The sequence below is a fragment of the Schistocerca nitens genome, chromosome 7 (genome assembly GCF_023898315.1).
Source record: "Schistocerca nitens isolate TAMUIC-IGC-003100 chromosome 7, iqSchNite1.1, whole genome shotgun sequence".
In the NCBI taxonomy this organism is placed as follows: Eukaryota; Metazoa; Arthropoda; class Insecta; order Orthoptera; family Acrididae; genus Schistocerca; species Schistocerca nitens.
Window position 1 is genome coordinate 505,542,598 of NC_064620.1, and position 27,232 is coordinate 505,569,829.

Consider the following 27,232-nt stretch of genomic DNA (forward strand, 5'->3'; position numbering starts at 1 on the left):
AGTCGACTTGAGCTGGTTGAAATGTCCCTGAGGGAATCGCTATTCAGGTGACATGGAATGACTACTCCACATTCGAAGTCACTGATCTCTCCTGCTGTTACTTCTTCTACTGACAAGACAATTATCCTCGCCTCCTTTTATACTGGTGGGTCCACTTCACTTGGCTTCTAGTGGTCAGTTCCACTTTCCATAGAGGTGTCGGCATACTTTTAATCACATTGTGCAATTACTGCAACACGATAATTATTTATGCAATCCGAATGGAGAATGATAGTTGAAGAAACATGTAAGATGTTCGACTCGGGAATCTGTTGCAAACTGCAGCATTCCATTGCTCTGAGATTCGTTTAGTTAATAAAATATGAGCCTACAAAATATCAGAGTAAATTTGTGACTGGATTCAGGATTTTCTTACAGGTAGAACTCAACACATCGTTTATTTACACATTCTAGGTGGCCATGGCTTATCCTTTCTTCTGAATCTTCATGATGAATATTTTGCCGAGATGACAGCTGGCCGGGGTGGCCGAGCGGTTCTAGGCGCTATAGTCTGGAACCGCGCGATTGCTACGGTCGCAGGTTCGAATCCTGCCTCGGACATGGATGTGTGTGATGTACTTAGGTTAGTTAGGTTTAATTAGTTCTAAGTTCTAGGGGACTGATGACCTCAGATGTTGAGTCCCATAGTGCTCAGAGCCATTTGAACCATTTTTTTCTAAGATGACAACAGCCGTGTTCACAGGTCTTACGAAAACTCAGACACTTTTTCGCATCTTGATTCGCTAGCTAAATCAGCTGATGCTAATCCCACAAAAAATTTATGGAAGAATTTGGAACAGACGGTGAAACCTAGTAACCGAAATTCCCACAATTTGGTAACTTTACGAGATCTCACCATCAGTGTGGAGTCTCAGCCGGATATTACATACCTGAAAAAAAATTGTGGACACTCTTCTTCCGCTAACTGAGTCTATTATCACTGCCAGCGGCGGTGTTACGTAAAACGTAGAGTCGTCAAATGGTTCAAATGGCTCTAAGTACTATGGGACTTAACATCTGAGGTCATCAGTCCGCTAGACTTGTTGCACCACATTTCGAAAGCTTCTATTCTCTTCTTGACTAAACTATTTATCGTCCATGTTTCACTTCCATACATAGCTACACTCCATACATATACTTTCAGAAACGATTTCCTGACACTTAAATCTATACTCTATGTTAAATTTTTTCTTCTTCAGAAACGCTTTCCTTGATATTGCGATTCTACATTTTATATCCTCTCTACTTCTACCATCAGTTATTTAGCTCACCAAATAGCAAAACTCCTTTACTACTTTAAGTGTCTCATTTCCTAATCTAATTCCCTTAGCATCACCCGATTTAATTCGACTTACATTCCATTATCCTCGTTTTGCTTTTGTTGATGTTCATCTTATACCCTCCTTTCAAGACACTGTCCATTCCGTTCAGCTGCTCTTCCAAGTCCTTTGCTGTCTCTGACAGAATTACAATGTCATCGGCAAACCTCAAAGTTTTTATTTCTTCTCCATGGATTTTAATACCTACTGCGAACTTTTCTTTTGTTTCCTTTATTGCTTGCTCAATACACAGATTGAATAACATCGGGGAGAGGCTACAACCCTGTCTCACTCCTTTCCCAACCACTACTTCCCTTTCATGCCCCTCGACTCTTATAACTGCCATCTGGTTTCTGTACAAATTGTGAATAGCCTTTCGCTCCCTGTATTTTACCCCTGCCACCTTCAGAATTTCAAAGAGAGTATTCCAGTCAACATTGTCAAAAGCTTTCTCTAAGTCTACAAATGCTAGAAACGTAGGTTTGCCTTTCCTTAATCTAGCTTCTAGGATAAGTCGTATGGTCAGTATTGCCTCATTTGTTCCAACATTTCTACGGAATCCAAACTGATCTTCCCCGAGGTCGGCTTCTGTCAGTTTTTCCATTCATCTGTAAAGACGCTAGACTTAGAACTATTTAAACCCAACTGAGCTAAGGACATCACACACATCCATTCCGAGGCAGGATTCGAACCTGCGACCGTAGCACCAGCGCGGTTCCAGACTGAAGCGCCTTGAACCTGTCGGCCACAACGTAGAGTCGTCCAAAATCCGCTACAGTATTCAGTCAGCGGACTTTGTTTGAGCTTCTCGAAATTACAACATTACTATTCCCAAGTATACATTCTCTCAGGGTATATGTCATTAATAAAATGGATTCATTCAGGATGCAGCATTCAGTAAGAAGACTTCACTTAGATAAGATGTGATCTATAAAATGGTTCAAATGGCTCTGAGCACTATGGGACTTAACTTCTGAGATCATGAGTCCCCTAGAACTTAGAAATACTTAAACCTAACTAACCTAAGGACATCACACACGTCCATGCCCGAGGCAGGATTCGAACCTGTGACCGTAGCGGTCGCGCGGTTCCAGACTAAAGCGCCTAGAACCGCTCGGCCACTCCGGCCGGCTGTGGTCTATAGAAAGGTGCGAAATATTATGCTGGTGGCTAAACAGGCATGGAAAGACGCGCAAGTAATCGCCATAACTGGTAAGACATTTATTCCACTGCGAGACAAGACAAGCAGCGCCCTCATTGAAAAAATTGTTCGCGGTTGCCCACGGAACCATAATTCGTCTGAAGCAAATCGACGGCAACGAATGTCTTTCTTTAGGGTTCAAGAAATATGGAAACTGCAAGGGGAGAGATCGAGACTGTACGGAGCATGTGTAAGTGGTTCCCGGAGAAACTTCTGCAGCGTACTCGAAACAGCCTTTGCAGCACGTTGATCCGATGTCTCCCCACACGATTTCCCTATTTCTGGAGCCCTGAAGAGAGACATTGGTGGCCGTCGATTTGCTTTGGTCGAAGGGGTGCACGCCTGGGTAAAATCGTGCAAATCCACTTAGAGTTACGACGACTACTTTGGGAATAATAGACAGTTTACTTACTTTTTTCCATCGGTTTTCAGTGCACTGTCCCTTGGATTAAAACAAGTCTCTATCGCATGTTAAAAGTGAGTGTAACCGCAAGTTCAATGAGAGGGAGAGGAAAGGGGCAAAACCAACTGTGATTTCCCTCAGAACTCGACCCTGGATATGCGCCCATTACTGGTAGGCTGCGAAAAAAATAAATACATGCATATAACGTAAGGCAAACATGTAATAACTAATAAAGGCTGACACCAGAACTTTTACGCCTCGTCCTGGCTGTATTTCTACTAAGCTGTGGACGGAAAAACCAAAGTATGCTACGAGGACAGCCGGTCAGCTGCCATAATTAATAATGGCATGCAGGCAGAGGCAGTTCTGTGTACGTGTTACTGGGCGATCTGCATCATCATATGGAAATTGCCGAGCTCTATACTACGTAGCAATAGTACCTCAAACTGTCAGTGGAGGCTGCAAAGGATGATAAATTACACTCTAAACCGGTATGGCTTGGAAAATAGTTGTCGAACAGATTACCTAGCAAATGGCGCACCAGCATTCCACACAGCAGCGCATTGGCATGTGTGTAAGACACGCGAGAAGCTGCAACACAGCACAGCACTTGAAAACATCTTAACACAAAATTAACGTCGCAATGAAATTACCTCGAGTAGAAGTAGATATTTTCAGCATTACGAAAATTCTGTTGTTGTCATCACATTCTCTCGTTTGACTCACCCACTTCATAGCCATGATAGCATAGAAGGCAGCAGTAGGTTTAACAAGTTCATGGTCACCACAATAACTGAGAGAAAAAGTGTAATCCATGCTGTAGAACAGACCAGTGGGCCCTGAACTGTATGGTTTAAAAAGGGTCATTTTTCCTCCTGGGTCAGTGGCGTGACAAGGGTACTGCAGCTGGATCGCGTGCCGTGTGGGCACCATTTCTATAGGGGTTCAATTTTGTGACAATCGGAAAAAAGTGAAGAAGAGCAAAAGAAAAGTGCAAAATTGAAGGCGAAGAAGGATAGGGGAAAAGTAGTAGTAGTGGTAGTAGTAGTTCAAGAAGGGAAAGATTCGGAAGGACTAATAGGGGGAAGGTCTGGAAAAGAATGAAAGGAAATCATGAGATTTCGATTAGTCTGTATTGAGTAACAGCTGCATAAGACTACATCTCTCCCTCCAAACAAAGAAAAAGCCGTTTTCCAAGCTTATACATACCAAATGCCGATATTTTAGTACTCAACGAAAAAGGTTCACTCCGTCCGAACAGGTTTCGGAAGGCCCAATGAAACCGACCGGCCGCCGTGTCATCCTCAGCCCACAGACGTCACTGGATGCGAATATAGAGGGTCATGTGGTTAGCACACCGCTCTCCCGGCCGTATGTCAGTTTACGAGACGGGAGTCGCTCTCTCTCTCAATTAAGTAACTCCTCACTTTGGCTCAGAAGGGCTGACAGCACCCCTCTTGTCAACAGCACTCGGCAGACAGGACGGTTACCAATGCAAGTGCTAGCCCAGCCCGATAGCACTTAACTTTGCCGTTGGGGAAAAAAAATAGTTCACAGCTCTGCAGAAACTAAGGGCGAGATAGATTAAGTAATGTACCACATTAACGATTTGGTGGATACCGATGAAAGTGAGGGTGTATGATGCCAGAGGTCACCAAGTTGTGCACAGAAAAATGGACGTCACACGATGTGAGGACAGCGTGGCTATAACGTCAGATGGGGCTAGCGCCGCAACACGACGAAGTTGAAGAAAAGGGAAAACACTGTGTGTCAATCAGTGAGTAGGTTTGCTGCGCTGTGGTGGTGGTGTTCATTACAACGTGGGCCGGAAAACAACATTGGATGATTCCACACGGGAAAGAATCGTCGGGAAACTGGAAGAACAGTTAAGTGTAACGAGCATGTCCCAAGAGTTTGATATTGTTCACAGCATTGTTTCAAATGCATGGGAGCGTTCCGAACCACAGGCGCTGCTACACGAAGGAGAGGAGGTTGTCCACCACGGTTAACTACATCAGCAAATGCCGCTACATTGCGCAAAAGGCCAGAAGAACTCGCGTCAAACAGCAGGTGCAATTGTAACCACATTTAACAGGACCGCAAGGCACGCAAACTCACGTGCCACAGTGGGACGGCGACTTCACGAGTGTTCGCTTTGCCTGACGACCTGTACATTGTGTCCCGTTGACACCGGCACATCGGCCGTACCGTCTGTAACGGTGCTGTGGGAATAGGGGCTGGAGCAAGGAGGAGTGGGGTTGCGTTCTCTTCTCGGATGAGAGCAGATTGTCTCTGAATACTCTCATATGGTGAGAGCTGGGAAGACGTTTTGCAACCTGGATCATTGTCGAACATGATCGTTTTGGTGGTCCAGGTGTTATGGTGTCGGTCGACAACGAAACAAACATGCGAAAATTCCCAAGATTGGCGATCTTTTACAGAAGCTCGAAATTTAGCACGGACTTCAATGCTAGATGCTTATAACAGTTTCCACAACGAAACTTGGTCTCGAAACCTGGCAGTAAATCCAAACAGATTCTGGTCGTATATGAAGTATGTTAGCGGCAAGAAACAATCAATGCCTTCTCTGCGTGATAGCAATGGAGATACTATCAAAGACAGTGCTGCCAAAGCAGAGTTACTAAGCAGAGCCTTCCGAAATACCTTCACAGAAGAAGACGAAGTAAATATTCCAGAATTGGAATCGAGAACAGCTGCCAACATGAGTAACGTAGAAATAAATATCCTCGGAGTAGTGAAGCAACTTAAATCACTTAATAAAAGCAAGTCTTCTGCTCCAGACTGTATACCAATTAGGTTCCTTTCCGAGTATGCTGATGCATTAGCTCCATACTTAACAATCATATACAAACGTTCACTCGACGAAAGATCAGTACCCAAAGACTGGAAAGTTGCACCGGTCACACCAATATTTAAAAAAAAAAATGCTCAAATGTGTGTGAAATCTTATGGGACTTAACTGCTAAGATCATCAGTCCCTAAGCTTACACACCACTTAACCTAAATCATCCTAAGGACAAAAACACACACCCATGCCCGAGGGAGGACTCTAACCTCCGCGGGGACCAGCCGCACAGTCCATGACTGCAGAGCGCTAGACTGCTCGGCTAATCCCGCGCGGCATACACAAATATTCAAGAAAGGTAGTAAGAGTAATCCACTAAATAATAGGCCCATATCTTTAACGTCGATATGCAGCAGGATTTTGGAACATATATTGTGTTCGAACATTATGAATTACCTCAAAGAAAACGGTCTATTGACACACAGTCAACATGGGTTTAGAAAACATCGTTCCTGTGAAACAACTAGTTCTTTATTTACATGAAGTGTTGAGTGCTACTGACAAGTGATTTCAGATCTATTCCGTATTTCTGGATTTCCGGAAGGCTTTTCACACGGTACCACACAAGCGGCTCGTAGCGAAATAGCGTGCTTGTGGAATATCGTCTCAGTTATGTGACTGGATCTGTGATTTCCTGTCAGAGAGATCACAGTTCGTAGTAATTGACGGAAAGTCATCGAGTGAAACAGAAGTGATTTCTGGCGTTCCCCAAGATAGTGTTATAGGTCATTTGCTGTTCCTTATCTATAAAAATGATCTGGGAGACAATCTGAGCAGCCGTCTTCGGTTGTTTGCAGATGACGCTGTCGTTTATCGACTAACAAAGTCATCAGAAGATCAAATCAAACTGCAAAACGATTTAGAAAAGATATCTGAATGGTGCGAAAAGTGGCAGTTGACCCTAAATAACGGGAAGTGTGAGGTCATTCACATGAGTGATAAAAAGGAACTCGAACTTCGGTTACACGATAAATCAGTCAAATCTGAAAGCCGTAAATTCAAGTAAATACCTAGGTATTACAATTACGAACAACTTAAATTGGAAGGAAGACACAGAAAATGTTGTGGGAAAGGCTAACCAGAGACTGCATTTTATTGGCAGGACACTTAGAAAAGAAAATGTAAGACCTAATAAGGAGACTGCATACACTACGCTTGTCCGTCCTCTTGTAGAATACTGCTGCGAGGTGTCGGATCCTTACCAGATAGGACTGACATTACATTGAAAAATTTCAAAGAAAGGCAGCACGTTTTGTATTGTCGCGAAATATGGGAGACAGTGTCACAGAAATGATACAGGATTTGGGTTGGAAATCATTAAAAGAAAGGCGCTATTCGTTGTGACGGAATCTTCTCACGAAATTCCAATCACCAACTTTCTCCACCGAATGCGAAAATATTTTGTTGACACCTACCTATATAGGGAGGAAAGATCACCACGATAAAATAAGGGAAATCAGAGCTCGTACGGAAAGATATATGTGTTCATTCTTTCCGCGCGCTATAAGAGATTGGAATAATATAGAATTGTGAAGGTGGTTCGATGATCCCTCTGCCTGGCACTTGAATGAGTTTTGCAGAGTATCGATGTAGATGTAGACATAATGTTGCATGGACGTAGTGACTTACAAATCTTGGAATACGGAACACAATCCGGCCAATGTTGTGACGATTTTCTCCTTCCCTATGTGCGTCTTGTCAGGAGTGCATTCTGTCCTGATATTTTTATGGATGACAGTGCGCGACCGCAATGAACATGGGAGATGAAGCAGTTCTTGGGATGAGAGGACGTTCGGCGAATGGATTGGCCCGGCCGTTGCCCCGACTTAAATCACATCGAGCATGTGTTTGATGCGTTTGGGAGACATTTTGCATCACGTCCAAACGACCTTGTTTCCAGCATGGAAACCTGATGCAAAGCATGCACTGCCGCCCATGGTGATCACATATTTAAGAACGACGTCCCGCTTTTTGCGATAGCCAGGGCCATCATAAATCGCGGTGACTTCGGTGTAATTATTGTCTTTGAATAAGTCATATCTGTTCGTTTCATTGCGTAGTTCTTCTGGTACTATACTGTAGCACGTTTTTCTATGTATGGTCCAAGTTTCATCGAGCTATCTTACTTGGAAGTGACATTTCATACGAAAGTTACTTCCGTCCTTAAGTTTTGAACGCCACTTTTAGTGAGTTTAACAGTTTTCGAGACATGACGTGTTACTTTTGAAGTTGTTTCGCGGATGAGAAAATTTCTGACGGTTGAAATAAACGAACATAATTCCGGTCCTAATTAAAATTAAGAACGGATTTTGAACATAGTTAAGTACAACATAGAGACCTGTATTACATACGAGTTTCAGACTTTCTACCTAACTTTTTTGTAGGAGAGAGAGAGACTTTAAAGCGATCTCTTCTACCACATTGGGGAGCAGAACGCTGTGATGGCTGCAGACAATAGACTACTTGTCGCGAGAACATCGCAAGTTCGGACCTTAAAGGGAGTTTTACTATCTTTTAGTTCAAAAAATCGTTTTTCTTAAATTGCACTTTTGGATCCATTAAAGTGTTTAGAATCCACACCTGAAACAGTTTTCCCGAATACGGAACGGAAATGTTTGTTATTCGCGTTTGAACAAAAAAAAAGCACGTGGCTGAAATCTGCCTTTTTCACGCACCAGTTTTTTTCTTTCGGAGGACGAGTTATTGTACCGGTGCTTGGGAGGAAACACAAAATTCAAATGAAAGTTTGAACGCGTGTGTTTGGAAGTTAGCCCCCCAAGCATTTGCACTCTGGTGCGAAGAATGTGGAGTTTGCGACTTTCCTGGCAGTGAGCAGCTTCAATGAAGGGTATTCAGCAACTCTGAAGACCATGACAACGATGGACGTCACCCTGGGACTATTCGACGTAGTTCGCCAAGCATTCGGACCACCACCGGATTCAAGCGTCCGAAAACCGCTTGTCACCGGCTGTACGAGCGGCTCTGGAGCAGCGCAGATCGAGCAGAATGGCCTCTATGAGGAAGAGGACGGACTAGTTTATGGACCTGGAATAGCAGACTGAACGTACTTTGCATAATATTGCGTTTATATGTAGTCAAAACTTCAAACGCGTATTTCTCGAAATGACTTTATCGCGCAATATGGCAACTTCAAATCTACTGAACCGATTAGCATGATTATTTCCGACGAAGATTACTAAATCGTCTAGGAGTTTTACCACTTTTATTCCGATCCATCAACTACAAATATTTTTACTTGACCAACGAAGTCGAAAAATCGATGAAAACAAAACCTGTTCAAATGGCCGCCATTTTGTTTCCTATGGTCCAAACAACTTAAGCGAGGTACAACTCCTAAAGAATCTTATATAATTCGCTAACGTCAACTCAATTTTGATTTCAGACCAGCCGGTTTACCTGTGACATACCGCGCGTGGAGGTCTACATCGAAATTTTATTTCGTTTCGACGGCACTTCCGCCTTTGCTCTTCGACATTTCAAATCGAAAAAAATCCAATATGTAGAGGAAATATCAAACATTTTGACCAAATTTGACATTGATATCCATAACATATCCCGTGAAAAAAATTCTAGAAAGAACATGCTTTTTTCGGGCCAAAGATAGTAAACTTCCCCTTAGACATCAGATGCTAACTAATGTAAATCAGACTATAGTTTGAATGGGACGGTAGACTGCGACGCACTTTACGCGGCAAAATTGGTTACATCGCTTCAACGAGAGACGTGAAGCACAAAGTGAAATACGAACACAACAGAGGAACAGTTTGTATTTACAGAAGAGGTCTGAAGAGAGAAGCAGAAAGAAGTAGGGCATGGTGAGCAACGCTGTGGACACATGCCTTCGGGCAGAACGCGTAATACTAGGGCTGTTTACAAAGAAACTTCCGTTTGCATGCAGCATGCGTAATAGTAGATAGTGGCGCCGCTCTCGCGGTGGAATGCATCTTGAACTAGTACGCTGTGAACAGTGGATAATCAGGATCGTGTTTGTTCCTCTCCGAGCCACGTGTTTTCAGAATGTTTGCTGCAATCACAAGTCCTGTCAGTTGTCAGGTAAGTTCTATAGAAAAATTTCCCACAGCAAAAAACTGTAAAGCCAGTGAAATCTTTTGCGAATTTTGTGAAAGTTATGGACCGAAGCGAACCACCACAGCATGAATAGACGTGGCTTGGGTAGTTGAAGCCACTACTCAACTTTGACGTCCTGGGTTGGTGAACCTCGAAGCTCGTAGCGATCGGACAGCTCCACACACGCCCAGACACTGAGCAGGGACTGCCAGCGGCCCCAGCCGACTGCACCGCGCGGGGTTAACTTCCCTCGTCCGCAACAACCGACCGACTCCAGCAGAATGCCGACAACATCTAAAATCGTCGTCAGTGGAAATAACTCCAACTGCACACACAACCTGCCAAACACTTGCACTAAGACTTGAATGATACACAACAATGACTAAGCACGCACGAAGACAGATCGGGAGTCGATGCGCGCACAAGCACACGCACGACTCAAACTATCGGAGAGCCAAAACACGTCACCCGGTAGGACGACCGACCGACGATCCACCAAGACTGTGGCCCGGCTCAAGTACTGCGTGGAGGCAATGGTCGGGCGAGCCATGTCGACGCAGACCTCACTGCTGCTCCAACCCGACTGAACGAGTGCCGCATTGCAACTCCCCGACTGGCAGGTCCGGACTGCGATCGAGACGCGTTCCAACTGACTGGCAGCCCGAACTCGCAACCCACAACAGACAATGAGCGGGAAGGAATAGCAGTCCAGCAAAGATACTACGACAGGGGATATATCGATATGCGCTGCTAGCTCCGCTCACGATTGAGCAAAGCAGCAACTCAGTGACAGCAGTAATTTAAATTAACGTAATGAGGTGGAAGTACGTTCAAAACAGGATGTAAAATACATGGTGGCGGGCACATGAGCCACGCACGGCACAAACCACCACTTGCGTGCAGGTAGAAACTGCTGTCATCAGTGAAGACCAAGGCGCGCCATTCCGTCTTCCAAGTGATGCTCTGACGGGACCAGTCGAGTCGTGCACATCGATGCTGTGTAGTGAGTAAAAGACGGACTAGATGTGTGTGCGCGTGTGCGCCTGTAGTCCCACTGCTAATACCCGGTTCGCAACACTTCCTTTTGACGCGTCTTGGCTCCTAAGCTCTATTATCTGTCCTGTGGTAGCCATATGTCACTACTGGCTGTACAATGCGACGATCCTGGTGGGCGTCTGTGCAGTTTGGGCGTCCAGAACCTCTTCTACAGGAGTGAGAATGTTCACGTGACCGCTGGTACCAGCATCATTGCACAACTGACGCAGCCCGTCCAAATTGTGTGGCAGTTTCCCGAAAGGACCATCCCGCCACTCGGAAGGCTACAATTTGCCCCCTTTCAAACTCGCTCAGTTGGCTGTAGGAAGCATAAATACCTCTCTGTGGCATGGTTGCCTACTTGCTTCACACGTTTCCTCAACGTTGAGCTTTCTGCCTGTGACCGTTCCCTATTAAAGGATAGACATGGATGGCGCTCTGGTAGCTACGCCACCACATTATCTGTTAGTGGACGACATTGAAACCATTACCATTGCTGTGGCCTTCTCTACTAGACATCACGGCGCCTAGAGTATCAGCAACCAAATTGACAGCCTGCAGCCGCGGGTTGCCCGCTTCGCAGGCACACCAAAGCACTACACAACCGACAGGCAATATTGATGAACGGCCACAACAACAACAACAACAACAACAACAACAACAACAACACAGCAAAGACACCAGCGGCCACCAGGGGCCACTACCGGCCCACATAAACATAAGGAAGAGGGTGCTGCAGATCCCAGAACTATTTTCACACGTCAAACAACGTGATGGAAAATAGTTCCGAGGTACTCATCCGCCGAAGTGCTTTAAAGGCCGGCGCTCGGCCGCACATCGGCATTCCTCGCCTGCGCTCCTACCCTCCAACGGTCCCAACGCCTTCTCCAGAATCACCTTGACCTTTTTGCTGAATGATGCAACTAGTGGCTCTTGAAAATCAATCCTTCCAAGACCCAGGCAATCATCGTAGGTCGTACCGCTCACTCCTTCCGGCTCCTGGATTTCTCAAAAAAAATGTGTGTGAAATCTTATGGGACTTAACTGCTAAGGTCATCAGTCCCTAAGCTTACACACTACTTAACCTAAATTATCCTAAGGACAAACACACACAGCCATGCCCGAGGGAGGACTCGAACCTCCGCCGGGACTAGCCGCACAGTCCATGACTACAGCGCCTAGACCGCTCGGCTAATCCCGCGCGGCTGGATTTCTCCTTTACTGTCTGCGCCCGTCCTGTCCGCCTCACCCCCACCTCACCTACCTTGGTCTCACCATTGACCGTAACCTCACCTGGATCCCTCATCTCCGCTCCATCGAATCCAAAGCCCACAACCGCCTCCGACTCCTCAAACTCCTCTCTGGCCAGACATGGGGGTTGCACCCCTCTACCATCCTCCACACATACAAATCCTTAATCCGTCCCATCCCCTGGGACTTGAGGTCATCAGTCCCCTAAGAACTATTTAAACCTAACTAAAAAAAGGACATCACACACACCCATTCCCGAGGCAGGATTGGAACCTGCGACCGTAACAGCAGCGCGGTTCCGGACTGAAGCGCCTGCAACCGCTCAGTCACAGCGGCCGGCGCAAATTGCGTCATCGGATCAAAATCAACGTCGTCTTTCCAGGTGTACTAATTTTTTTTCCGGTAGTGTATGTACTTTCAGAGTATTGTAAAATCCTGCAACTTCATTCTGAATTTTTTTTGGTAAACGGAAGTTACTTCAGTGAATGGGTAAGGACAGTAGCGTGGTGCGTCCGCTCACCTGTGACGGTGCCCTCCAGCGGTTGCTCGACCTCGTGCGTGCAGGACCTCAGCCACACCGACGTGTCGCAGTTGGGGTACAGCCGTTCCCCAGGCTTGGCCTTCTCCGCAGGATCGGGCTCGCCCACCTGAAAAAGCACGCAAAGCCTCGGCTAATCATTCTTGGATCAGGAGAAGCAAATCAGCATACTATCACCAGACACCCACTATCTACGCTTACAGCTCAGATACGATCTCAATCACGGCAGTAGAGCCCTCTCGGCGCCGAAGTCAGTCATCGAACCTCCGTATTCAGACAAGTGTTTATGGGGCTCATGAAATCAAGTCAGCTCTCTCCGGAAAACACAAATACAAACACGAAACAATAAGATCACCATACGACGCTTCGTTAGTTGCGGGGGACAAAATCAAGTATGGACCAATCTCAGACGGATGATGTTTGGTACTGAAAGTTGACCTTAAATGCAAATTAAAGTGACAAAATGTTGAAATGTGTGTGAATTCCTAAGGGACCAAACTGCTGAGGTCATAAAAAGTGGCTCAAATGGCTCCAAGCACTATGGGACAACATTTCGGGTCATCAGTCCCCTAGACTTAGATCTACCAGGTGATCAAAAATTCAGTATAAATTTGAAAACTGAATATATCACGGAATAATGTAGATACAGAGGTACAAATTGACACACATGCTTGGAATGACATGGGGTTTTATTAGAACAAAAAAGAATACAAACGTTCAAAAGATGTCCGACAGATGGAGCTTCATCTGATCAGAATAGCAATAATTAGCATAACAGAGACAAAGCAACGATGATGTTCTTTACAGGAAATGCTCAACATGTGCACCTATATTCGTCAACAATAGCTGTAGTCGAGGAATAATATTGTGAACAGCACTGTAAAGCATGTCCAGAGTTATGGGGAGGTATTGCCGTCGGACGTTATCTTTCAGCATCCGTAGAGATGTCGGTCGATCACGATACACTTGCGACTTCAGGTAAACCCAAAGCCAATAATCGCACGAACTGAGGTCTGGGGACCTCGGAGGCCAAGCATGACGAAAGTGGCGGCAGAGCACACGATCATCACCAAACAACGCGCGCAAGAGATCTTTCACGCGTCTAGCAATATGGGGTGCAGCCAGCAGGTGTTTATTAGACAGGCTGGGGATGATGCGATTCTGTAACATATCGGCGTACCTCTCACCCGTCACGGTAGCAGTTTTGCTATCCAGAGCCATCTGTCGGACATCTTGTGAACTTTTTTTGTTCTAATAAAACCCCATGTCATTCCAAGCATGTGTGTCAATTTTTACCTCTCTATCTACATTATTCAGTGGTTTATTAAGTTTTCAAATTTATACTGACTTTTTGATCACCCTGTACTTAAACCTAACCTAAGGTTATCACACACATCCATGTCAGAGGCACGATTCGAGCCTGCGACGTAGCAGCCGCGCGGTTCCGGACTGAAGAGCCTAGAACCTATCGGCCATCAGCGGCGCTGAGGTCATCGGTCCCTAGACTTACACACGACTTCAACTAACTTAAACTAACTTATGCTAAGAATCACACACACACACACACACACACACACACACACACACACACACACACACACACACACACACACACCACACACCACACACACCACACACCACACACACGAGGGTGGACTCGAACCTTCGACGAGAGCGGCCGCGCAATCCGTGACATTGCGCCTCAAACCGCGCGGCCACTTCGCGCTGCTTAATGTAACATATGTGTTTGGGACCCAGAACAAGTAGTGCTTACTAGAGATGTGCGTATACAAAGCAGGCCAATACCAATGCCGAAATGGGTCACGGAAATGTTGAAAACCCTGAATTGGCAGTGTCTTGAAGGTAGACGTTAAATGTACCGAGACAGCCTGCTCATAAAGATCAAGAGCTAGTTAATGCAGTAGGAAGAAGTCCATTCAGACTTTATGTTCAGTGCGCCCTTGTGCCGCACTTGCCAGACGACCGGTGACTTCATCCTTATCTTTCCCGAATGTAAACACACTGACCGGTTCGTCAGCTGGCACTGCCTTTTAATACTCGACAAACAAACTGTATTCCTGCCCGTAACACGAACAAGGTGTGGCCACTTGACAACGTGTAGCCTCGTCCATATAAAAAGTGGTACCTCGCCGTATGTCGTAGCATTTCGCGGTATAAGTGTAGAACGCCACCACAAATCCTGATCCGTTTACACGGAACACTGGATGAATTCTTTAGATAGGAGCAGCCAAATTATTATTATTATTATTATTATTATTATTATTATTATTATTATTATTATTATTATTATTTCTTTCCTTTCTCAGACCTTAGGTCTGGTTCGAAATGAAAGTGACGCGGACCTTGATCAAGCGTGACTTCCTTTTAACTGTACAGTATATGTTACATTGCGTTTAGGAACTTTCGGGTAATTGAACATGTATCAATAATTACGGATTTCTGTAGTTGTATATATGTGTTTGGATGTAGCTGTATTGCGTTGATGTACTGGTGGATATTGTGTGGTATGACTCCTGTAGTTGATAATATAATTGGTATGATGTCAACTTTATCCTGATGCCACATGTCTGACTTCCTCAGCCAGTTGGATGTATTTTTCAATTTTTTCTCCTGTTTTGTTTTGTATATTTGTTGTATTGGGTATGGATATTTCGATTAGTTGTGTTAATTTCTTCTTTTTATTGGTGAGTATGATGTCAGGTTTGTTATGTGGTGGTGTTTTATCTGTTATAATGGTTCTGTTCCAGTATAATTTGTATTCATCATTCTCCAGTACATTTTGTTGTGCATACTTGTATGTAGGAACGTGTTTTATAAGTTTATGTTGTAAGGCAAGCTGTTGATGAATTATTTTTGCAACATTGTCATGTCTTCTGGGGTATTCTGTATTTGCTAGTATTGTACATCCGCTTGTGATGTGATCTACTGTTTCTATTTGTTATTTGCAAAGTCTGCATTTATCTGTTGTGGTATTGGGATCTTTAATAATATGCTTGCTGTAATACCTGGTGTTTATTGTTTTATCCTGTATTGCAATCATGAATCCTTCCGTCTCACTGTATATATTGCCTTTTCTTAGCCATGTGTTGGATGCGTCTTGATCGATGTGTGGCTGTGTTAGATGATACGGGTGCTTGCAATGTAGTGTTTTCTTTTTCCAATTTACTTTCTTCGTATCTGTTGATGTTATGTGATCTAGAGGGTTGTAAAAGTGGTTATGAAATTGCAGTGGTGTAGCCGATGTATTTATATGAGTGATTGCTTTGTGTATTTTGCTAGTTTCTGCTAGTTCTAGAAAGAATTTTCTTAAATTGTCTACCTGTCCATAATGTAAGTTTTTTTATGTCGATAAATCCCCTTCCTCCTTCCTTTCTGCTTAATGTGAATCTTTCTGTTGCTGAATGTATGTGATGTATTCTATGTTTGTGGCATTGTGAACGTGTAAGTGTATTTAGTGCTTCTAGGTCTGTGTTACTCCATTTCACTAATCCAAATGAGTAGGTCAATATTGGTATAGCATAGGTATTTATAGCTTTTGTCTTGTTTCTTGCTGTCAATTCTGTTTTCAGTATTTTTGTTTGTCTATATTTTTCTTTTAGTTCTTCTTTAATATTTGTATTATCTATTCCTATTTTTTGTCTGTATCCTAGATATTTATAGGCATCTGTTTCTTCCATCACTTCTATGCAGTCGCTGTAGTAATCCAATAAGTAATCTTCTTGTTTAGTGTGCTTTCCCTTGACTATGCTATTTTTCTTACATTTGTCTGTTCCAAAAGCCATATTTATATCATTGCTGAATACTTCTGTTATCTTTAGTAATTGGTTGAGTTTTTAATTTGTTGGTGCCAGTAGTTTTAGATCATCATCATCATCATCATCATCATCATCATCATCATCATCATCATCATCATCATCATCATCATCATCATCATCATCATCATCATACCAATTCGAGGGTATGTGAAACAACTTCTTCGTGATACCATATTCTTTTCTTTTTTTTTAGCTTCCCAATACTTAATTCTTGCTCTCTTATCTTCTTTCTTATGTCCATGTTCCTCCTCTCTTCTGTTGTGTTTTCTTCTTAAAACCCTTCACTTTTTGTACGTTTTCTCTGAATTCATGACTGTTTTCTACCTGCTATTTCCAACTATTCAAGATTTTTGTCAACTTCTATAAATCATGAAATTTGCGATTTTGAATTACTGTCCAAAAAGATGAACATTATAGCCGAAACATTCGTCCATAGAGAATCAATAACTGTACTGATATTTAACACAATTATCATTTATTCTTCAGTCTGAGTTGCACATTTTTCAGTATTACGTCATATGTTTCGAGCTCTGTGGATCATCTTCAGACCTCAGTAATCGCGTTAGCAACCCGTCTTGTCTGTGTCAGAATCTCGCACCAGAGTATTGTGTCAGTCCCAAACAACTGAAAATTATTCAAGCATGACCCAAGCACTCTCTTCTGAAGACAAACTTGAGTTCCCCAGTACTGTGCTAATGATTAGTGGTCTGTCATTTGCTTTCATCCACAACTGTACCTAAGACGCTACTTTTCATAATTCAACACGTTGTTACCGCCAAATACTTGTATGACGTGACAGTTTATTGTTGTGATTTAGCCGGCCGGAGTGGCCGTGCGGTTCTAGGCGCTACAGCCTGGAACCGCGTGACCGCTACGGTCGCAGGTTCGAAATCTGCCTCGCGCATGGATGTGTGTGATGTACTTAGGTTAGATAGGTTTAAGTAGTTCTAAGTTCTAGGGGACTGATGACCACAGCAGTTAAGTCCCATAGTGCTCAGAGCCATTTGAACCATTTTGTTGTGATTTATTAATCCTTTGATTACCACCGGGAGATATGTGGCCCGTGATAGCTTATCTGATAATCAGTTGCAATTTGCTGCCTGTTATTCCTATGTATCGATGTCCCACAGGTAAATCCTATTGATGGTTAGCAGAGCTTTTATAATTACAGACTGCACCTGTAGTTGTGCTGTCCTCAAGTTTCATTGTTAACCCTTGTCTGCGTGTTGCCACATCGAATTAGTTCGCACCAGCAGATAGGCAACCCAGTTAGCAGAGCCGCAATGCGAGATGCCTTCGCGCCTTCACGGACACATTGTGGAAGCGACTTGCAACCACGAATTGACCACATCACAAACTAAGCCCATGCCAATCCTCTGTAGAGTAAGTTACACACTTGGTGAGATGCACTGTCCTGTGATATGTTTCTGTTTTGAGTATGTTTTTGCGTAGTCATCTTCTGAAAATGGTTCAAATGGGTCTAAGCACTATGCGTTTTAACATCTGAAGTCATCAGTTCCCTAGACTTAGAACTACTTAAACCTAACTAACCTAAGGACATCACACACACCCCTGCCCGACGGAGGACTCGAACCTCCGCCGGGACCAGCCGTACAGTGACTAAAGCACATAGAACCGCTCGACCACAACGGCCTGCTTCGTATTCTCCAACAATGCAAGTATTTATGAATACTCCTTTATGTCCTACCCCAAACACAACACCCCCCCCCTCCCCCAACCACCTCAGTAAATTAAAGGGCTGGAAATACACTACTGGCGATTAAAATTGCTACACCATGAAGATGACGTGCTACAGACGAGAAATTTAACCGACAGGAAAGAGATGCTGTGATATGTAAATGATTAGCTTTTCAGAGCATTCACATAAGGTTGGCGCCGGTGGCGACATCTACAACGTGCTGACATGAGGAAAGTTTCCAACCGATTTCTCATACACAAACAGCAGTTGACCGCGGTTGCCTGGTGAAACGGTTTTGTGATGCCTCGTGTAAAGAGGAGAAATACGTACCATCACATTTCCGACATTGATAAAGGTCCGACTGGAGCCTATCGCGATTGCGGTTTATCGTATCGCGACGTTGCTGCTCGCGTTGGTCGAGATCCAATGACTGTTAGCAGAATATGGAATCGGTGGGTTCAGGAGGGTAATACGGAACGACGTGCTGGATCCCAACGGCCTCGCATCACTAGCAGTCGAGATGACGGGCATCTTATCCGCATGGCTGTAACGGATCGTGCAGCCACGTCTCGATCTGTGAGTCAACAGATGGGGACGCTTGCAAGAAGACAACCATCTGCACGAACAGTTCGACGACGTTTGCAGCAGCATGGACTATCAGCTCAGGGGCCATGGCTGCGGTTACCCTTGACGCTGCATCACATACAGGAGAGCCTGCGATTGTGTACTCAACGACGAACCTGTTGAACGAATGGCAAAACGTCATTTTTCGGATGAATCCAGGTTCTGTTTACAGCATCATGATGGACGCATCCGTGTTTGGCGACATCGCGGTGAACGCTCATTGGAAGCGTGTATTCGTCATCGCCACACTGGCGTTCACCCGGCGTTATGGTATGGGATGCCATTGGTTACACGTCTCGGTCACCTCTTGTTCGCATTGCCGGCACTTTGAACAGTGGACGTGACATTTCAGAAGTGTTACGACCCGTGGCTCTACCCTTCATTCGATCCCTGCTAAACCCTACATTTCAGCAGGATAATGCACTACCGTATGTTGCAGGTCCTGTACGGGCCTTTCTGGATACAGAAAATGTTCGACTGCTGCCCTGGCCAGCACATTCTTCAGATCTCTCACCAATTGAAAACGTCTGGTCAATGGTGGCCGAGCAACTGGCTCGTCACAATACGCCAGTCACTACTCTTGATGAACTGTGGTATCGTGTTGAAGCTGCATGGGCAGCTGTACCTGTACACGCCATCCAAGCTCTGTTTGACTCAATGCCCGGACTTATGTCCGTTACTACGGCCAGAGGTGGTTGTTCTGGGTACTGATTTCTCGGGATCTGTGCACCCAAATTGCGTGAAAGTGTATTCTTATGTCAGTTATAGTATAATATATTTGTCCAATGAATACCCGTACAACATCTGCATTTCTTCCTGGTGTAGCAATTTTAATGGCCAGTAGTGTATTTTTTCGTATTGTTACTTCTGGCTTAAACATCAATTAAATAACCATAATTAACGTTTATGAATTAAAATTGGTAGTCAAGGGGTTAATTCAATAGCCAATGTAAACAAAGCTTTCACGTTTCGCGAGGTGCACTGTATGTACTTCCCTAGATTTGGAGCTAGTTCGCAAACTCAGCACCAGGCTGATAGTTTATCAGCTGACGCGCCGTTTGACATTACTTAACGGTAACAGAGAAACACGAAAGTAATGGAAAAATCCATTGTGATTCGACCGTCTGTGTCTAACAGTCGATACTCAGAGCTGGAGTGGAAGTTCAGGTTTGCACAGCATGAGCGCAGTCTGCCTTCGCCGCAGACGCGCTGCACCGCGAGTCCAGTCCAGACGTCCTGCAGCCTGTGATGCAAAATCAGTCAGTGGCTCGCAGCCACGTGCCGGACGTTGCGGAACTCAAGGCTGTGAGCGTACAAGGACGCGACGTCGACTTCAGGTACATTGGACTGTGGCCAAATCTTTGCACTCAGTGCTTACAGGCCTGTCCTCAGGCGTACTCTAAGAACAAGAGGCCCATTCGAAACCAACTGACGTTTTAATAGGGCTGATATGCTAGCAGATGGTGAATTTGCTGTCGTGGCCTTAAGTCCGGAGATGATCTGATGAAGCTCATCAAGCTAGTGTATCGTCTTCAGCCTCTTCATCGCTGCGTAAGTACTGAAACCCTAAGCCTAAAAAAAAGCCTGCTTACTATATTCAAGTTTTGGTCTTCTTCTACAACTTTTATCTCCCACTTCTCTCCATTGACGAATGGAAAAACTGGTTGAAGCCGACCTCGGGGAAGATCAGTTTGGATTCCGTAGAAATGTTGGAACACGTGAGGCAATACTGACTCTACGACTTATCTTAGAAAATAGATTAAGGATAGGCAAACCTACGTTTCTAGCATTTGTAGACTTAGAGAAAGCTTTTGACAATGTTGTCTGGAATACTCTCTTTCAAATTCTGAGGGTGGCAAGAGTAAAATACAGGGAGCGATCGTCTATTTACAATTTGTACAGGAACCAATTGGCAGTTATAAGAGTCGAGGGACATGAAAGGGAAGCAGTGGTTGGAAAGGAAGTGAGACACAGTTGTAGCCTATCTCCGAAGTTATTCAATCTGTATATTGAGAAAGCAGTAAAGGAAACAAAAGAAAAATTCGGAGTACGAATTAAATTCCATGTAAAGGAAATAAAAACTTTGAGGTTCGCCGATGATATCGTAATTCTGTCAGAGACAGCAAAGGACCTGGAAGAGCAGCTGAACGGAATGAACAGTGTCTTGCAAGGAGAATATAATATGAACGTCAACAAAAGCAAAACGAGGATAACGGAATGTAGTAGAATTAAATCGGGTGATGCTGCGGGAATTAGATTAGGAAATGAGACGCTTGAAGTAGTAAATGAGTTTTGCTATTTGGGGAGCAAAATAACTGATGATGGTCGAAGTAGAGAGGATATAAAATGCAGACTGGCAATGGCTAGGAAAGAGTTTCTGAAGAAGAGAAATTTGTTAACATCGAGTATAGATTTAAGTGTCAGGAAGTCGTTTCTGAAAGTTTTTTTATGGAATGTAGCCATGTATGGAAGTGAAACGTGGACGATGAATGGTTTGGACAGAAAGAGAATAGAAACTTTCAAAATATGATGGTACAGAAGAATGCTGAAGATTATATGGGTAGATCACATAACTAATGAGGATGTATTGAATAGAATTGGAGAGAAGAGAAATTTGTGGCACAACTTGACTACAAGAAGGGATCGGTTGGTAAGGCATATTCAAGGGATCACCAATTTAGTATTGGAGGTCAGCGTGGACGGTAAAAATCGTAGAGGGAGACCAAGAGAATACACTAAACAGATTCAGAAAGATATACGTTGCAGTAGGTACTTGGAGATGAAGTTGCACAGGATAGAGTAGCATTGAGAGCTGCATCATCAAACCAGTCTCTTGACTGAAGACCACAACAGCAACAATCGCTCCATTGCGAAATTCTTGATTCCTTGACACCAAAGGACGTGATCTATCAAGTGATCCCTTCGTTTAGTCCAGTTGCGCTCTGAAGTTCTTTTCTCTCCAGTTCCATTCAGTACCTCTTCGTCATTTATTCTATACACCCATTTAATCTTCGGTATTATTCTGTGTGTCAAAATCTACTGATTTTGTCTGAACAGTTTGTCACTTCCATAAAAGGCTACACTATAGACATATCCTTTCAGAAAAGACTTTCTATAACTTAAAATTATATAAGATGTCTCAATGTTTCTCCTTTTCGGAAACATTTTTCTTGCTACTCCAAGTCTACAGAATCTGATAGCATCTACACTTCGGTCATCGTCAGTTGTTTTGCTACCGAGAAAGCAAATCTCATCTGTTATTTTTTATGTCTCATTTTGTAATCTGATTCCCTCAACATCACCCGACTCAATTTACTACACTCCATTTTCCTTGTTTAACTTTTATTCGAGTTGTTCATTTAATCTGGTTTCAGGACACTATGTATTCTGTTCGACTGATCTTCCAAATCCTCTGTCGTCTCTGAATTATATTGTCATCAGAAAACCTCAAAGTTTTTATTTCTTCTGCCTGCACTTTAATTCTATCCCAAAATTTCTCTATGGTTTCTTTCATAACCTGCCCAATGTACAGACTGAATAACATCACGGGCAGGCTACGACCCTTCAAAAGTGCCTCTTCCTTTTCGCATACTTCGACTCTCAGAAATGCAGTTTGGATTTTGTGTAAGTTTTAAGTAATCTTTCGCTCCTTTCTTTACCATGTTATCTTCAGAACTTCAGTCTGCCATTGTCAAAAGCTTTCTGCAAATCAACAACTTCTATAAACTTAGGTTTAACTTTCTTCAGTCTACCTGCAAAGAACAGATTTTTCCGGAATCCAAACTAATCTTCACTGAGTTCGGCTTCTACCAGAATTTTCATCCTTCCGTAAATAATTCGTGTTAGTATTTTGCAATCGTTTCTTATTATGCTGATGGATCTGTAATATACACATCTGTCACCAAAAGTCTTCTTTGGGATTAGGATTATTACGTTCTTTCTCAGTTCCAAGGTATTTTCGTGGATCCCAAATATATCGTGGAACACGTTTTTCATGCCTGGTTGTTCGAAGGCTCTCAATATTTCTGAGTCGTCTACTTCAGATGCCTTCTGCCAACTTACGTCTTTCAGTGGTTTGCCGAGTTCTTGTTGAGGTATCACATCTCCCTTTACATCTTTCTCTACTACCTCTTCCCTTTACATAACATTGTTTTCAATCTTTTTTCTCTTGTGTTCCTCCCATCTTTCAGCTTTCCCTTACATGGATGGTAGGCTACTGGTTTACCATCCGCTCTCTTGATATTGTACAGTGAGGGACGATACTGAATGGATTTATTAGTATAAAGTTTGATTTTTATTTTTTCACTTGATGTTCATCAGTGCCTTCTGCCTGGCGGTAAGTTGCAGCGTCTCAGTCACGTTGCCCAGAAACTCACGTGCTGAACCATCAGCAGCTAAACTGACGTGTTGCTGACGACGTAAGGCTACCGAACTACACGTCTAACGATCTGACCGACCAATAGGGAGGCTTGGAGGTGGTCAAGTGGGGGTGGAACCGCGGCCGGCTGCCGGTAGCGGACACGCCGTTCGCTCTCTTTTGCTGGCAGCTTCCAAACCGATCAGACTGCCTCCTCACCTGCTCTCTTGGGCGCATTCAGTCTCGGCGGCTTCTCCGGGCCTGCCTTTCTTTACGGCATTGAAACTTCATATAGTTTAAACTATGTTTTATTCTTCACCTCAACGGGTACCTACTGCTTTCCCCTCCTGGCCAATCCTGACGCATTAACAATATTTGTACAGCTGGTTCTCTCTTCTCTAAAGCTGTCTTTAATTTTCCTACGGGTAACATTCGTCTTTCCCCTAGCCATATTTGCATCTACAATTTTCCGTTTCTCCTATAACAATTCCTACTTTAGTAATTTTCACTTCCTGCCAGCCTTGTGTCTGCTTCATTCGTTGGAGTTTTATGTTATCTCCATGACCTTTCCCAGCATAAAACTTCCCACTAGCTAGAGTGCGTCTTACTGGCCGTGAAACGAGTAGTGAGTATCTCTCGTTATTTCTGTCGCACTGGTCACATGGTGAGTTTGTAGCTTGTTTCTGCATGATTGCAGGTGCAAACCTGCAGTCACGAAGAGCCCCAGTTGCACGTTGCGCTCTGTGTTGCCTCGTAACAAGAGCACGAAAAAAGCGAGCGGAAAAGAACTGACCATATCAACGAGAAATGAATGACACTGATGAAGTGGGAGAGGACGCTAAAGGATGGATAAGTCACTGAGGTGGAATCCATGTTGACGAAAGTGGTTTTATTTATTTGCGAGGGTCGCTCGGTAAGTAATATAAAATTTTTTCTGAAAGCAGGTAGGTTTTTATCAGGATTCCGACACACCATAGTATTTTCCACTCCGTTGGCTACAAAATACTATTTTTCAACATAATCGGCCATCAATGCGACGACATTACGCCACCTTACTAGGGAGACCTGTCTGCCTGCATGGTATCACTCTCCTGGTCGACGTCGGGGCCAAAGTCGTGTTACATCAATAACTTCCACATCATCCATGGCCTGGATCCTTCATTGGGCCAAACAGATGGAAGTCGGGCTGTAGGGTGGATGAGGAAGAACAGTCCAATGAAATTTTGTGAGCTGGTCTCGTGTGCGTAAACCTGTAAGCGGGCTTGCTTTGCAATGTGGAAGGAGAAGTTCGTTTGCGTTTATGTGGCGACGACATGCGGAAGTCGTTTCTTCAGTTTCCTGAGGGGAACACAGTACACTTCGGAGTTGATCGTTCCATCATGAGGGAAGCCATCAAACTGAAAACCCCATTCACAGTTCCATGACTTTACCGGCTTGGGGTGCGCTTTGAGCTTTCTCTTCGGATGAGAGTTGATGTGGCGCCACTCCACAAATTGCCGTTTTGTTTCTGTTTCGAAGACATGAACCCATGCTCGACAAAAAATTGTCACGATCGGCCTCGAAACGCACAAGCAATTCCTCACAAACTGTCCTTCGTTGCTCTTTATGCTCTTTATGTTAGGTGACGAGGAACCTAGCGGGGGGGACACCTTTGAATACCCTGACTGGTGGACAAGTGTGTCAGCACTACCAACAGAAACGTCCAGTTGAGCAGAGAGGTATTTGACTGTGATCGGTCGATCATATCGAATGAGAATGTCCACACGCTCCAACACCGCAGGAGTCACAGTTGTGTGCGGTCGACCAGCACACGAGAGGTCGGGGAGGTTAGCGTGTCCTGGTTGCGATGATGACAGACGCCTCGCCCGACGACTCACCGCTCTTTTGCTCACTGCCACGTCTCCATAGACGTTCTGCAATCGCCCTTCAATATCTGCGATGCTCTGTTTTGCTGCCAAAAGAAACTCAATGACAGCTCTCTGGTTTGAACGCACCTCCGTTACAGACGCCATTTTGTAAGCTACGTATAGCGCTGCCACCTATCGGAACTTTATGAAACTATAGGGTTGAATGTTCCACGACGTCCCACAACAAATTCCACATTTTTTTCCAACCGAAATAGTCAGGTGATGCCACGCCATTACATTTCGTGAAGCGCATAATTTTGGATTTCAATACATAGTAATTGCAAGTGTTTGCACGAAGCCGATATTTTGTCAAGGCCTACGCTGATGTCACTGCAGTTGTTACCAGATAGAATTCCTCTCTTTCTCGGGCATAAACACCGTAACCGGTTCTTTATGTGACCACGCCTGTAAGGAGTGGACCCACGGCCTTTGCAGCAGCAAAGCTTGGTCACGTGACGACGTACAGCCGAGATCATAAACTATGTGATACCTGACATTATTTGACAACACAAGTATAGCAAGCTCTACGGCACACAAAATGTCACCACGGAGATGTGCTTTGGTTTACTGTTAAAACTAATTTATGATAAGAAAAACAATTAGGTAGTCTATTGCTGATAAACATTCATATTTCTTTACATACTACACGCATATGTAATAAAATGTGGGTTTCTATTTAAAAAAAACGCAGTTGATATCCCTTTGACCTATGGCAGCGTCATCTAGTGGGCCAACCACAGCGTCATGTGGTTTCCCCCTTCAAGCTAGACAAGTTTCGATCTTTGTAGTTTTTTCGTTTGACGCTTATTCGTGAGATATTTGGCCCGGTCACGATCAATGGATATATATAATTTCTCGCAAGTAATAAGTTTGTAAATAAATCTTTACCGTACGTTTTCTAATAAGATTCAAAACAATTATTTTTCACAATACATAAATACATTCCACATTTGACGCACATATCTCTTATCTTGGAATTGCAGCCATGTTTACTGCATTCTGAGGCATTCCTTGCGACAAGAAATTTTGGTAGTTGGTCGACATTTTGAAATCTGATTTCTGAAATTGGTTACGATGCTACACAGCTCTGCTTGACTTTTTATTTACATTTTCTACATCGTCTACATCTTTGCCGTAAGAGAAATTCACTGTACAATGACGTACGCTGCGCCCAGCTAAGAGCACGCCATGTTATCGTTCTTATTGTTTAACAGTCAGTTTCATCAACCTCAGCAGGACAGTCTTCAAAGAAAAACGAGAATTCCTCATCTTCCCAATCAGATAACTGACGTTTTACTGCCATTAAAAAGAGCTTAATTGCTTCATCAGTTAATGTTTCACGCATTGCTATAGAGTGTAGAAATAAGTTATTTCAGTATTCCATTGTCGATGACCACACTGAGATTAGCAGATATGAACTATGACCTGGTGTCCACAAACAAGGCCTTTCAGAAAATGGATTATTTCATAATAACGCACAAAATTTATACAAATCTCAACTAATTATCATCATCTAGAACAGTTATCGAACGTTAGTAAAAAACACAGATCCTCAGTCTAACATTTAGACAAAATAATTATTTACACACCTTTTGGATTTTTAGAAGTAATCATTATCTGCACACGATGAGTTGTAAAGTAGCACACGAATCGTACCTTTCAAGGTGCTGCGCCCTGGTTTTAAAACTAAGAACTAGTAGGTTCACGCTTGCGGGCCATCGGTCTAAAAGGGGAAAAATACGTCTGTTTACTGAGTACAAAAATGACGAACGGAGTTCTACATTTGCGACCCGAGGGAACGAAGAGGTTAATGAGTAGGTTATGACAGTATTTTGAACTTTTACATTAGATCAATAAGTATACGTAAAAATACTGAATATCAAATTTTTGTTGCCTCTGGAAGACATTAGACACGCAACCTGCAACTGTGAACCGGTGACCGTTTTAGCCGTTAATAATGTAGATTCGTACATTGGAAATGGAAACGGGGTTATCTATCGAATACCGGCTGTTTTTGATGTATTTTCCCGGACACAGTATACGCCGAGAAAAAGCTTAAATTCACAAG

General features: G+C 43.8%; 1 protein-coding gene across 2 annotated transcripts in view; it reads right to left on the reverse strand.

The window, feature by feature from the left end:
• Nucleotides 1-27,232, reverse strand: part of LOC126194744 (carotenoid isomerooxygenase) — a 340,536-nt gene that overhangs the window by 128,990 nt on the left and 184,314 nt on the right. For both annotated transcript variants that reach the window (XM_049933010.1, XM_049933011.1), the window contains exon 2: nt 12,724-12,850. In XM_049933010.1, coding sequence (XP_049788967.1) covers nt 12,724-12,850 — 127 coding nt within the window. The remainder of the gene's footprint in view (nt 1-12,723; nt 12,851-27,232) is intronic.